Genomic DNA, 13130 nt, shown 5'->3' with positions numbered 1-13130 from the left:
CTCTGCATCTCCAAATATCGACCACAAAACACACCTCCTTCTGAATCTGCTTACTGTCTTAATCACTCGGTGCCCTTATACCATTTTAACCCCCCCCCCCCCCCCCCCACACACACACACACACACTTCCCTCCAATACTAAATTAGTGATCCCTTGATGTCTTACAGTGTGTCATATCAACCGACTCCTTCTGCTAGTAAGGTTATGCCACAAATTTCCTTTGTCCCCAGTTCTGTTCAGTACCTCCTCATTTGTTATACCCACCTAATCTCCAGCTTTCTTCTGTAGCACAGCATTTCTAAATCTTCTATTCTCTTTTTGTCTAAGCTGTTTCTTGTCCGTATTTCACATCCATACCTGGTTACACTCCATACAAATACTTCCACGAAAGACTTCCTACACTTAAATCTATATTAGATTTTAATGAATTTCTCTTCTTGCCAGTCTACGATTTATATCCTCCCAACTTCGTCCATCATCAGCTACTTTGCTGCCCAAATAACAAAACTCATTTACTTCTGTAAGTATCTCGTACCTTACTCTAATTCCCTCAGCATCGTCTGATTTAATTCCACTACATTCCATTACCCTTCTTTCGCTTCTGCTGACTTCATCCTATATATTCCTTTCAAGACACTGTCCAATCCATTCAACTGCTCTTCCAAGTCCTTTGCTGTCTTGATTGAATTACAATGTCATCAGCAAAGCTCAAGGTCTTCATTTCTCCTCTCTGAACTTTAAGTCCTACTCAAAAATTTTCTTTGATTTCCTTTACTGCTTGCTCAATGCAGAGATTGAATAACATTGGCGATAGACTACGACCCTGCCTCACTACCTTCTTAACCACTGCTTCCCTTTCATACCCCTTGACTCTTACAACTGCGGCCAGGTTTCTGTACAATCTGTTAATACGTTTCGCTCCCTGTATTTTACCCCTGCTACTATCAAAATTTCAAAGGGAGTATTCCAGTCGACATCGTCAATAACTTTCTCAAAGTCTACAAATGCTATAACGTATCTTGTAAGAAAACGTTTAGTATCAGTATTGCCTCGCTTGTTCCTACATTGCTCCAGATTCCAAACTAATCTTCCTTCCATTCTTCTTTAAATAATCTGTGTTAGAATTTTGGAACCATGGCTTATTAGACTGATAGTTTCGTAATAAACACACTTGTCAACACCTGCTTTCTTTGCAACTCGAATTATTATTATTGTTATTATTATTTTTAAGTCTGAGGACGTTTCGTCTGCCTAATATATCTTCATACCAAATGGAAGAGTTGTGTCATGGATGGCTCTCACTTGGCTGTCAGTAGTTCTGACGGAATGTCGGCTACTCCCTGATCTTGTTTCGACTTAGGTCTTTCAGTGCTGTGTCAAATTCTTCTCGCAGTATCATATCTCCCATCTCCTCTTCATCGACGTATTCTTCCATTTCTCTGGCTCCACTTTCATATGTCTTGCATAAACCCTCCATATAATTCTCCCACCTGTCAGCTATCCCTTCTTTGCTTAACACCGGTATTCTATCTGAGCTCTTGATATTCATACAGCTGCTTCTCATTTCTTCAAAGGCTTCTTTAATTTTCCCGTAGGCGGTATCTATCTTCCCCGTAGTGAAATACGCTTCTACATCCTTACATTTGTCCTCTAGCCAGTCCTGCTTAGTCACTTTGCACTTCCTCTCAGTCTCATTTTTTAGACGTTTGTATTCTCTTTCGCCTCCTTCATTTCCCACATTGACGGCCGCTGTGGCCGAGCTGTTCTAGGCGCTTTAGTCTGGAACCGCGCTGCTGCTACGGTCACCTAGATGTGTGTGATGGCCTCAGGTTAGTTAGGTTTAAGTAGTTCTAAGTCTAGGGGACTGATGACCTCAGATGTTAAGTCCCATAGTGCTTAGAGCCATTTGAACAATTTTGAACCATTTCCAGCATTTTTACATTTTTTCCTTTTATCACTTAAATTCAATGTCTCCCGTGTTATCCAAGGATTTCTGCTACAGATTGTCTTTTATCTAGTTGATCCTCTGCTGCCCTCACTATTTCGTGTCTCAAAGCTACCCACTCGTGTTCTATTGCACTCCCTGTTTTAGTCAATCGTCGCCTAATGCTCCGTCTGAAACTCTCAACGACACTCTGGTTCTTTCAAATTATCAGGGTCCAGTACTCTTAATCTCCTACCTTTATTGCAATCTACGATTCATAACCAAGAAATTTGCCACTTGGAATTTGTTACAATTTAAAATCTGATTCCAAAATCTCTTTCTAACTATATAATGTCTGAAACCTTCTGGTGCCTCCAGGTCTCCTTCACGTATCCAGTCTCCTTTCATCATTCTTGAACCAAGTGGTAATGATGATTAAATTATGCTGTGTGCAATATTCTACCAGGTGGCTTCCTCTTCCATTTCTTTCTCCGGCCCATACTGATCTAAAATTTTTCCTTCTCTTGCTTTTCCTGCTGCCCAATTCTAGTCCCGTATCACAATTAATGTTTCGTCCCCCTTAACTATCTGAATAAGTTATTTTACTTCATCATACATTTCTGCAGTCTATTCATGATATGCGGAAATAGTTGGCTACTGTGGTGGGTGTTCGCTTTGGGTCTCTCTTGGCTTTGATAATGCATTCAATATGCTTTTGATAGTAGCTTAACCGCTTTTTTTATTACTCGTTATTAAACCTACTCATGCATCGCCCCTATGTGATTTTTTATTTATAGCCCTGTATTCATCTGACCAAAAGTTCTGTTCTGTTACCACCGAACCTCACTAATTTCCACTATATTTAAATTCAGCTTATCCATTCTGCTTTTTAAATTTCCTAGCCTAACTGTGCAGTTAAGGGATATAACATTCCACTCTCAGACCCGCAGAATGAGAGTTTTGTTTCTTATGGTGTCAGCGTACTTCTGAGTAGTCCCGTCCAAAGATCCGAATTTTATTTTACCAAATGGTTCAAATGGCTCTGAGCACTATAGGACTTAACTTCTCAGGTCATCAGTCCCCTAGAACTTAGAACTACTTAAACATAACTAACCTAAGGACATCACACACATCCATGCCCGAGGCAGGATTCGAACCTGCGACCGAGCGGTCGCGCGGTTCCAGACTGCAGCACCTAGAAGCGCTCGGCCACTCCGACCGGCTTTATTTTAGCTTCGGAATTTTTTTCTCAAGAGGATGCCAACATCATTGAACCATACAGTAGAGCTGCATGCCCTCAGGAAAAATTACGGCTGCAGTTTCCAGCCCGTTCACAGCACCAGCACAGTCAGAAAGTTTTGATTGATATTACAAGGCCAAATCAGTCAGTCATCCCGACTGTTGCCCCTGCAACTACCGGAAACGCTGCTGCCACCTTCAGGAGCCACGCATTTTAGAGTAGCACTTAGTAATTGTTCGAAAAATATTGTTAACATTTTCTTTACACATTCGTCTGTATTGATTAATAGTACCCCTACAACTACCGAAAATGCTGCCGCTCGTCTTCAGGAACCACACATTTTAGGGTAGTAATTACAAATTGATTGAAAAATATTAACAATTTCTTTACTTACTTTACCTCTATCTTGATTAATTACAATGCTCGTAGCATTTGCGAAAAGAAGGCTACAAATTATTTTTGTGTAAAATAGGCTATCTTAAGTGAAAAATAGACATCATGATTAGAAGTGAACCCAAACTGAAACCTGTGAAACTCTCTTCATCATTTGCGCCAAGTCAACAAACCTTTCTCTCCTTCCAGCATTGTTTGAGGTTAAAACTGAGCCAGATCGAGACTCGAGCTCGGGACCTCCGCCTTTTGCGAGTAAGTGCTTTACCGACTGAGCTATGCGCGCACTACTGAGGACCCGTCCTCACAGCTTCAGTTCTGCCAGGCAAAGGTCCTTCGCTCGAGTCTCGATCCGGCACACAGTTTTAACCTGCCAGAAAGTTTCACTGTCTGAGTTGTTCGACACTTCTTGCGTTGTTTTTCTTTAAAGCGGTTCTTTTGAAAACCCATCAAATCCATACAATAATTAAAAGTTTTCTAAGAATATGAGGTGTTCCTTTAAGCACGCACACTTGATAAATCATAAAAGGTACCAGTGGACGGTATTTCGTTATTTAAGACATGTAATATATGATGAATAAATGTATCAACGTATTTTCAGTCAACTAATCATTCTGTCATCTAAATTTCGCTATTCTAAGTAATTTTTATACATAATTGCGTCAAATGAGGACATATAGTAGGTTGCAAGTGCTTCTTTGAGATGAAAAGATTGGCACAAGAGAGAAACTCATTGCGACACCCATTAAACCAGTTGGAACACTGATGGCCCACAGCAAAGTGTGTTACTGCTCTTGAGTACATTACTTCCTCAAATATTTTGGAAAAATGCATCATTAAGGAAACTGGACGACGAGTATTTAAATTATTCCCGTCACCTTTCTTATATAAGGGTTCGATAGTGGCATGCTCTGGTATGCTATTACGTATTTCTTTCTAACGATTCTGTAAACCTACTAAATTACAAAACTGTAAACTGACTTTATATGTTTCCTGGGGTACGTCTTGACATGTTGCAATCCATATCTAATTTCGTAATTTTTCTCTTACCGTGACTTAATTCTACTGTTAAGTTCGTGTGTCTCCTGGCCACTTCGACATCTTCTCAGCTTGAACTGGAATGCTGTAGTTGGCGGGAGAATAGAAGGCAAAGTTACTGGGGAATAATGACGCAGCAGTATTGATGAGAGAAGGGAAAACACTTCCTCAGTTTTCACCGAGTAATGGTAAATACACTTACTTACATTCTACATATCGTCTAGGGCTGGCGTCTCTTACAAGTAATAAAAATATTCTACGTTCCGGTTTTGAAGCCATCCAGTGCGTAAATTTTGAATAAAAAATCATCTTTAATGGCAGCCGTAGACTTATCAGAGAAGGAGGGGAGTGGACAGAGGTTAAGGGCACTCCTTGCTGTTGGGATTGGAAACTGCTCCTAAAAGGTGGAAGAATCAAAATTGATCAACGGCACTGAGCTGCAGGAGGCAATTGAAACCTATGCATTAAAGACACATGATCTGTATCCAAGGCACACGTGGTTTGTAACTGAAAAAATGTCATGACGATCTCTCCATTGGCGAAAAATTCCAAAATATTCCCTCATTCGGATCTCCGGGAGTGGACTGAGTGCCAAGGGGGAGGTGAACATGAGAAAAATATACAATAGCCAAGGAACAGATAGCCTTTTACGCGTCAGAGCATGGAATGTCAGAAAGGTAAACGAAGCAGAAAAGGTACAAAAACGGAACGAGAATGCAAACTGTCAGTATAGACAATTTGGAGGTCACGGAAGTGAAATGGAAAGAAAGTAAAGATTTCTGGTTAGACGAATACAGGGTAACATCAATAGCAGCAGAAAATGGTATAACGGGTGTAGGATTTCGTTATGAAAAGTAAGGTAGAGCAGAGAGTGAGCTTCTGCAAACAGTTCAATAATGGAGTTGTTCTCATCAGATTCGACAACAAACCATCTCCGACAAGGATATTTCATGTATACTTGCCGGTGTCACTATCAGAAGATGAAGAGAGACATAAAATATACGAAAATATTCAAAAATAATTTATTATATAACGGCGATGAACATGTGGCAGTCGTGTGGGACTCGAGCGTTTGCAGGGAAAGGAACAGAGGAAAGTTTATGGGACAGTATGGGCTTGGCAATAAGAAAGGGAGAAGAGAAAGACTAACTCAGTACTGCAATAAATTTCAGATGGTAACGGTGAATATTCTGTTAAGGAATCACAAGAGAAGGAGGTGAACTTCGAAAATACCAGGAGACACTGGAAGGTTCCCGCCGGATTCCATCATGGGCACGCAGAGATTCTGATATCAGATGTTGGATTTAAGGGCTGTCCAGGTGACAACAAACAGTCGAAATTCTCTAAAGCTGTGGATATTGCCCTAAGGAATATCAGAGTGGGAAGTTCGGCTGCAGTGAATTGGATTTCTCTGAAAAGGGCAATCACAGTTTTGCGACCTTTCAAATAGGTACAACGAATGTAACTTGGGTCACAAAAGGAATACTTCAACACAATCGTCGAAGGAAGTAAATACAAAAAGGTTTCGGGAAAGGCAAGAATACAGGAATCTAAATCACTTAGAAATTATATAAATAGAAAGCGCAGGGCAGCCAAGGTGAAATGGCTGCAGAAAAAGTCTAATAAAATCTAAAAAATAAATGACAGATTGAGCACATAGAAAAATCGAAACAATCTTAGGTGAAGCTATAAGCAAGAGTGGTAACCTTAAGAGTGCAATAGGAATTCACTGTTAAGGAAAGAGAAGAGTACGGTTAGGTGGGAAGAGTAAATCGAAGGCCTCTGTGAAGGGGAGGGCTTGTGTAACTGATAAAAAAAAGAAACTGGAGTTGATGTGGAAGACACAGCGGATCTAGTATTAGAGTTTAATTTATAACAGCTGCTGAAGCCTTGAGCTGAAATAAGACAGTAGGGACAGTAACATTGTATCACGGCGCTGGGTAGGAGCGCGGTCTGGAGGGCCTTGTCACGGTCCGTGCGGCTCCCCCCGTCGGAGGTTCGAGTCCTCCCTCGGGCATGGGTGTGGGTGTTGTCCATAGCGTAAGTTAGTTTAAGTTAGATTACGTAGTTTGTAGGCTTAGGGACCGATGACCTAAGTAGTTTGGCCCCATTAGACGTTACTACAAATTTCCAAATTTTTCCATTGTATCAGATCTCCTAAAATCATTGAGGGAAGTGGTAACGAAACGACTTTTCACTATGACTAGCGGTGCACCGTCAGGCTTTCGAGAAAGCCAGTTCTGAAGGTAGCAAGGACAGATAAATGCTAGAACTATCGCACAATCAACTTAGCAGCTCCTACAGCCAAACTGCTGACAAGAATAATAAACAGAAGAACGGAACAGAAACCTGAGGATCCGTTAGATGACAGTTTGCCTTAAGGAAAGGTAAAGGCAACACAGAGGCAAACCTGTTGTTGCGCATTATAATGGAAGCAAGACTATACAAAAGTCAGGACGCGTTCATAGGATTTTTCACCCTAGAAAAAGCGTTCAATTATACGACAAACGGCTTCAAGATGTTTGAAATTTTGTGAAAAATAGTAGTAAATTATAGGGAAAGACGGGTGATATGCAGCATGTACTCTTATATTACCATCAAGAAGGTATGATAAGAGTGAGAGACGAAAAACGAAGTGCTAGGATTAAAAAAGGTGTAAGACAGACACGCAGGCTTTCATCACTATTGTTCTGTCTGTAAATCGAAGAAGCAATAACGTAAATGAAAGAAACTTTCAAGCGCAAGATTAAAATGCAGGGCGCAAAGGATATCAATGGCACGATTCTCTGGTGACATTGCTACCCTCAGTAAAAGTAATGAAGAATTACTGGGTCTATTCAATGGAATAAACAGTCTAATGAGTGTAGAGTATGGACTGAGAGGAAATCGAAGAAATGAGAACAATGAGAAATGAGAATATCGAGGACTGAAGATCATGAAGCGGACGAAGTTAAGGAATTCTGCTACTTAGATAGCAAAAGAGCCTCGATGGACGGAGCAAGAATATTATAAAAAGCAGACAGCACGGGTGAAGAGGACATCCTGTTCAAAAGAGGTGTACTAGCATCAATTACAGGTTTAACGTGAGGAAGAAATTTATCAGAATGTCAATTTGGAACACAGCAGGATAATGTGGTGAATGATGGACAATGGGAAAACGGTAACATAACTGAACTGAAGCGTTTGAGGTGTGGTGATACAGAAGAACGTTGAAGACGGTATGAGCTGATAAGATGCTGAATGAGGAAGTTTTCTCCAGAATTATAGAAGAAAGGAACATGTGGAAATCACTGACAAGAAGTAGTGACAGGTTAATAGGACATGTGTTAAGACATCGGTGAATAACCTCTACGGTACTAGAGGTAGCAGTAGAGGATGAAACATATAGGGAAGGCAGAGATCTGCATATACCCAGCAAATAATTGAGGTTGTGTGATCCAAGTGCTACCCCGACATGAAAATGTTAGCGCAGGACAGAAAATCGTGACAGCCTGCTTTAAACTAGTCAGAAGACAGAAGACTTGAGAAAAATCGGTACATGCTTATTCTGTAAATAGTAAACCAGTTTATGTATTCTTTCTAGATATTGCCATAATTTCATATGCATTGATGAAGTGTACAAAGTAACTTGTTTCCATTCTAGGAGACTCTCGAACATTCTCTCCATCTATACGTAGATTCTCTGTACGACGAATGCACAGAGTTAATAAAGAAAAGACTTTGTGAGTCAGTTATATATGAATTTCTGATGTTCGAAGAACAGACACCGCGCTTTCATATAACCGATCCGCCTCGATGGTGCAATGAATTCACCACCTTCACTGCGGATGCACAATAACGTTCGACCTCCTGCGGCAGTCTCAAAGTAGCGAGCATTGGGGACGTGGATTGGGATTGCGTATTTGTGGCGCTACGTGGGAGTGTGGGTCGGTCGAGGGCGTCCAGAGATACTCTTTGCAGGGGCAATCATCACTTTGTGCTCTTGGCGCAGTGGTTAACGCAACTGCCTAGGAAGTGTAAGATAGCGCGTTCGAATCTCGCTCTGCCTCACATTTCTGATTCTGCGTAAAGTCCCAAGGCAACTGATATCGGTATTTTCTTCCCTCTCCTCTCCTTTCTCCCCCTTCTACCTTCAGTTTCCATGATTAGTGAGTCAGGCTCCGCACAGCTCTGGCATTGGAGACAAGAACTTGGCACGCATATTTTTATTATTTTTTTTTTCTCTAGCTGTGTGCCATACACATAATCCTTTTACTAAGTGCAGCACATTTCAAGTGCCTGGCCAATTCAGTGACGTATGCCATGGACTTCCAAGATAGTTTCTTTGCTTATTCTTTGTCTAAGCCAGCTGAGACACCGAAGCTTTGCTGAGCCCTCATCTCTGAATTTATCCTGTCGCTTCTTGATGCATCTGATACTGCCCAAATCTCACAAGTCGCTGGTATGGTGGGTTGCCATGTTTGCTGTTTCCACTAATATGCTATGGTTATTTGCTTGCTAGACAAATTAATTGTTTCACTCTCTAAACATCCATACCAAGTTTCGTCAGCTAATCCACAACATCACAGTTTTGGCATCTGAAACTTTTTCGCGGATTTCGTGCGGCTCGATCACTAGAGACACCACTGATCATCAGTCTACTGAATTATAGATACTGACAAGTGAAGGTAAATGTACTTCTGAATTATCGGTATTCTGAATATTTTTCTTTTTGCTAGAAAATTAAAGGTAGATTAACTCTGATGCAGCCGGCCAAAGTGGCCGTGCGGTTCTAGGCGCTGCAGTCTGGAACCGCGAGACCGCTACGGTCGCAGGTTCGAATCCTGCCTCGGGCATGGATGTGTGTGATGTCCTTAGGTTAGTTAGGTTTAACTAGTTCTAAGTTCTAGGGGACTAATGACCTCAGCAGTTGAGTCCCACAGTGCTCAGAGCCATTTGAACTCTGATGCAGATACATGTCATGCGGTTAAAACTTTATGCTCTGCACCGCTTACAGCTTTTGTTCAGTGAATACAATGGATGGAATTTTTTTAACCTGGATTTAGTTAAGTGGGTGTGTCTGAGACAGGGAAAGACTGCGTCACACTTTGTTCTTAATAGATCTCACGCAATCGATAGAAGCAGCGCACCCCACAACATTGCAATGTAAAGTACTATAATATTAACAGACTTATTTTTCATCCTTGCCCTTCGCTGTGTTTTCAGGTCTGGACATTTATTTCCTGCTCGTGGTGTACAGCTTCTACCGAATAATTGCGGGAAACGAACCGCCGCCCGAAGACGTGTGACGGCTGACTTCTCACTCTGACGGCACCGAAACCATCACTGCTGGTCGTACTCCCTGTCCAATTACAACCGCATAAGTGGGGTGCACGCAAGTGTTTACGTGTGTGTGTGTGTGTGCGCGCGCGCGCGTGTGTGTGAGAGAGTTTCATAACACATTTGTATTTATTCTCAATAAACCCATGAGATATGAAATTAAAAGCAACTGAACAGTTATTAAAACGCTAATTTATTTCATGCACCTGGATTTATATTTATATTTAAAAAATTCTGCATCATTCCATGACAATGGAGAACTGACACTATGCTTCAGTCAGTTACAATTTAGACTGCTTGTGGCGTTAGCTGTGTTATTCAGTGGTATGGTATTTAACTAATTTGTAAATGAAAATGGTAATGTTATGTTATTACAGTGAGTAATTACAAAATAATTTTTTCTCCCGGATAAAGATTTGGTCAAGTTGCTAAAGAAATCCAAGTTAACGTTATGTTAAAGTGTTGTATGTAAGTTGTGTAAGTGTCACTAAATCACAGTTTGTACAACAGATTCTATACAACTATTGATTATGGTGGAAACAGTTATCTTCAGCAAAATGATCATTAAAACCACCAAATATCAGCCGCACGCTACACTGACGTATGTTACCTGAAACAATTTTCTTCGCAACTCGTGCATAATTAATTTCGGCTCCATACATCAACAAGAAAGGTTTGTTATATGGATCGTGCTATGAGCCCTGTTTTTAAACAACCAATATGATTCGAATTAGTTTCATTAAAATGAGTTTGGGACCACTGGTGCACATTTATTTTTACACATTTTTATTACCTACGGCATTTACGTCTGCAGAGTTATGTAATTTGAATTTGCCGCTGAGATAATTGTTAAGATAGTGGCAGACAATTGAGAGAGACTTCCTATTGTTAGAGCAAATTTCCTTTTAACGGGATAAGTATTTGAATTAATGCTTATTAAACTTTACTTTTATATTGTGCACTATTTAGACTAATTTTCATCAAGCAAATCTTTGATACTTTCGTAAGAAACACAGATAAAAATGCGATACAAATCGCTATCATCAATGGCTGCGCTCGTTGCAGCGCGAAGAAATAATTAACACAGATAATGCTTATTGAGAGAGGAATTAAAGTTACAAATAATTATTCACTCATATTTATAATAATAATGAACTCTATTCTCAACTAATAATTAACAGACAATTACAATTTCTTAACATACCTCAGTTTGATATTCGTCTTGCGTCCGCAACCTACAAAAGCCAACCAAAAAAGGTAAAAACAAAGGAAGACGAACTCTGATCATAAAATGAATTTACTATTATCATTGTCTTTGTATGATACACATCGAAATGTCCAATTACATCATAAAATATTAAACATAATTAATATTTATCATCCTCCTTTTTTTATTTCACTGTTTTTCTATATGTCGGATAGATAAACTGTTATAGGCGTAATTTCCTCTCGTCGCACTGTAGCTAAAATTTATCTCGTGGATGTTACATACTGCATATACGTTAAAGGCGTGTAACACATAGTAACATATCCATTATTTCCGTAAACTGTGAATAAAGTGTGCCCTCATTTGGATGAACTACAGTTTGTTACAGCTACAGAAAACGATCAAGTTCGGTTGTTGAGGACTGTATTTATCTGTTTCACATGTAACTGAAAATGTGTAGCAATCTACTGCAGCAGTAAATCTAGTCGTCTTTATTGACATCTATTTACAGTTGCCAGTTGCCGTCTACCCTTGCAGAGACAGGATCGTCGCCTCGGCAGAGGTGGTTTGTTCCACGGAAGAGCTAAATGGTTCAAATGGCTCTGAGCACTATGGGACTTAACATCTGAGGTCATCAGTCCCCTAGAACTTAACAACTACTTAAACCTAACTAACCTAAGGACACCACACACATCTATGCCCGAGACAGAATTCGAACCTGCGACCGTAGCGGTCGCATGGTTCCAGACTGAAGCGCCTAGAACCGCTCGGCTACACCGGCCGGCGGAAGAGCTAACAAAGGATATACTTTCTACGCAGTAGATGCTCGTCACCAACAGGAAACTTGTGTGAACCATTCAAGTGCGTCGTCAAGGCCGCTCGGTTTCTATTGCACCAACATACAGACAGCTAGATCGTTCTTCAAACCTAATTCCTACGTGTACCTAGGTGCGACATCTTCTCACTCACCAGGGCCGTCTGTCGACCAGCCGACTGCGTGATAGCGCCCTGTTGCTACAGAAACAAACCTGAATTCTTAAAATGAACATAACACGTTATCTAATGATGTTCAATCTCTGCGAGTAGTATAATCTGGCCAGGAATACGTTATGCGCCTGAAAACTAAGCTTAGAAAAACAATTAAGAGTGGGTAAAAAGTCATCAAACGGCACCATAAAGGTGTGTTCTCTCCAGCATTTAACGTAATCTTCAGAACTGCTGAAGCCCCTACGGGGATATCTCAGTAGAAAGGAGAATACCAGCGACACGAAAGTAGTTTTCGGTTCCCTTCAGCGTTCGTCTACAGATCTATATGACAATAAATTCCTTCACGTTCATTCAGTCACAATTGTTCAAATCATTTGATACGCTGTGTACGACGATTCACATTTAATTATGTCCTCTTGCGCTGTGGTGAAATCATTATCTCCGCCACATCCTTTCAGAGATGCTGCTCTTACGGTAATTGAGAGGCTTGTTAGAGCTCAGAATAGAATCAATGGTTGAATACAAGAAAGATATCTGTAGGATAATGCAACTGACTACTAACAGCAAAATACAACGGTTTCTACTCAAATTATCGTGCAACATGGAGTTGAAAATCTTCATCATATGTGTAACCTTAGGGTTAACTCTGCAGCAGCCGAAGGTGGCGCTGTATCGCTACCGCCCAGGTCAGGACACCGTCTCAACTATACTTACGGTGTCCTCAACGAATGTGACGGAAAGAGTGTAAGAAAATCTTAACACGTAATTTTATTCATATTTGCGCCCGGCAAGAGCGTGAATAGAGCACTTATTTGGCGGAGCGGATACAAGAATGAATGATGATAATATGGGGGACCGGAATCTATACTTTCGTACAATAGTTCTCTGAGCTCTGATTATTTAACAGCACGCGACTCACCGCCTTGTTAATACAGGATTGCGAGAGGCGTTTTTAGAATTTGTTGTAAAATGTATGTCTACGTGAAACGTCCATAGAGACAAAAACGAAGACGTAACCTCAGGG

General features: G+C 40.7%; 1 protein-coding gene across 1 annotated transcript in view; it reads left to right on the top strand.

Annotated features, from left to right (window-relative positions):
- The window catches only part of LOC126469797 (uncharacterized), a 98221-nt gene extending 88123 nt beyond the window's left edge, over nucleotides 1-10098 (top strand). The window contains exon 7 of the mRNA XM_050097054.1: nucleotides 9799-10098. Within this exon, the coding sequence (XP_049953011.1) occupies nucleotides 9799-9881 (83 nt within the window). The 3' untranslated portion in view covers nucleotides 9882-10098. The remainder of the gene's footprint in view (nucleotides 1-9798) is intronic.
- The last annotated feature ends 3032 nt before the right edge of the window (nucleotides 10099-13130 follow it).

The sequence above is a fragment of the Schistocerca serialis genome, chromosome 1 (genome assembly GCF_023864345.2).
Source record: "Schistocerca serialis cubense isolate TAMUIC-IGC-003099 chromosome 1, iqSchSeri2.2, whole genome shotgun sequence".
In the NCBI taxonomy this organism is placed as follows: Eukaryota; Metazoa; Arthropoda; class Insecta; order Orthoptera; family Acrididae; genus Schistocerca; species Schistocerca serialis.
This window is presented reverse-complemented; position numbering and strand designations above follow the sequence as displayed.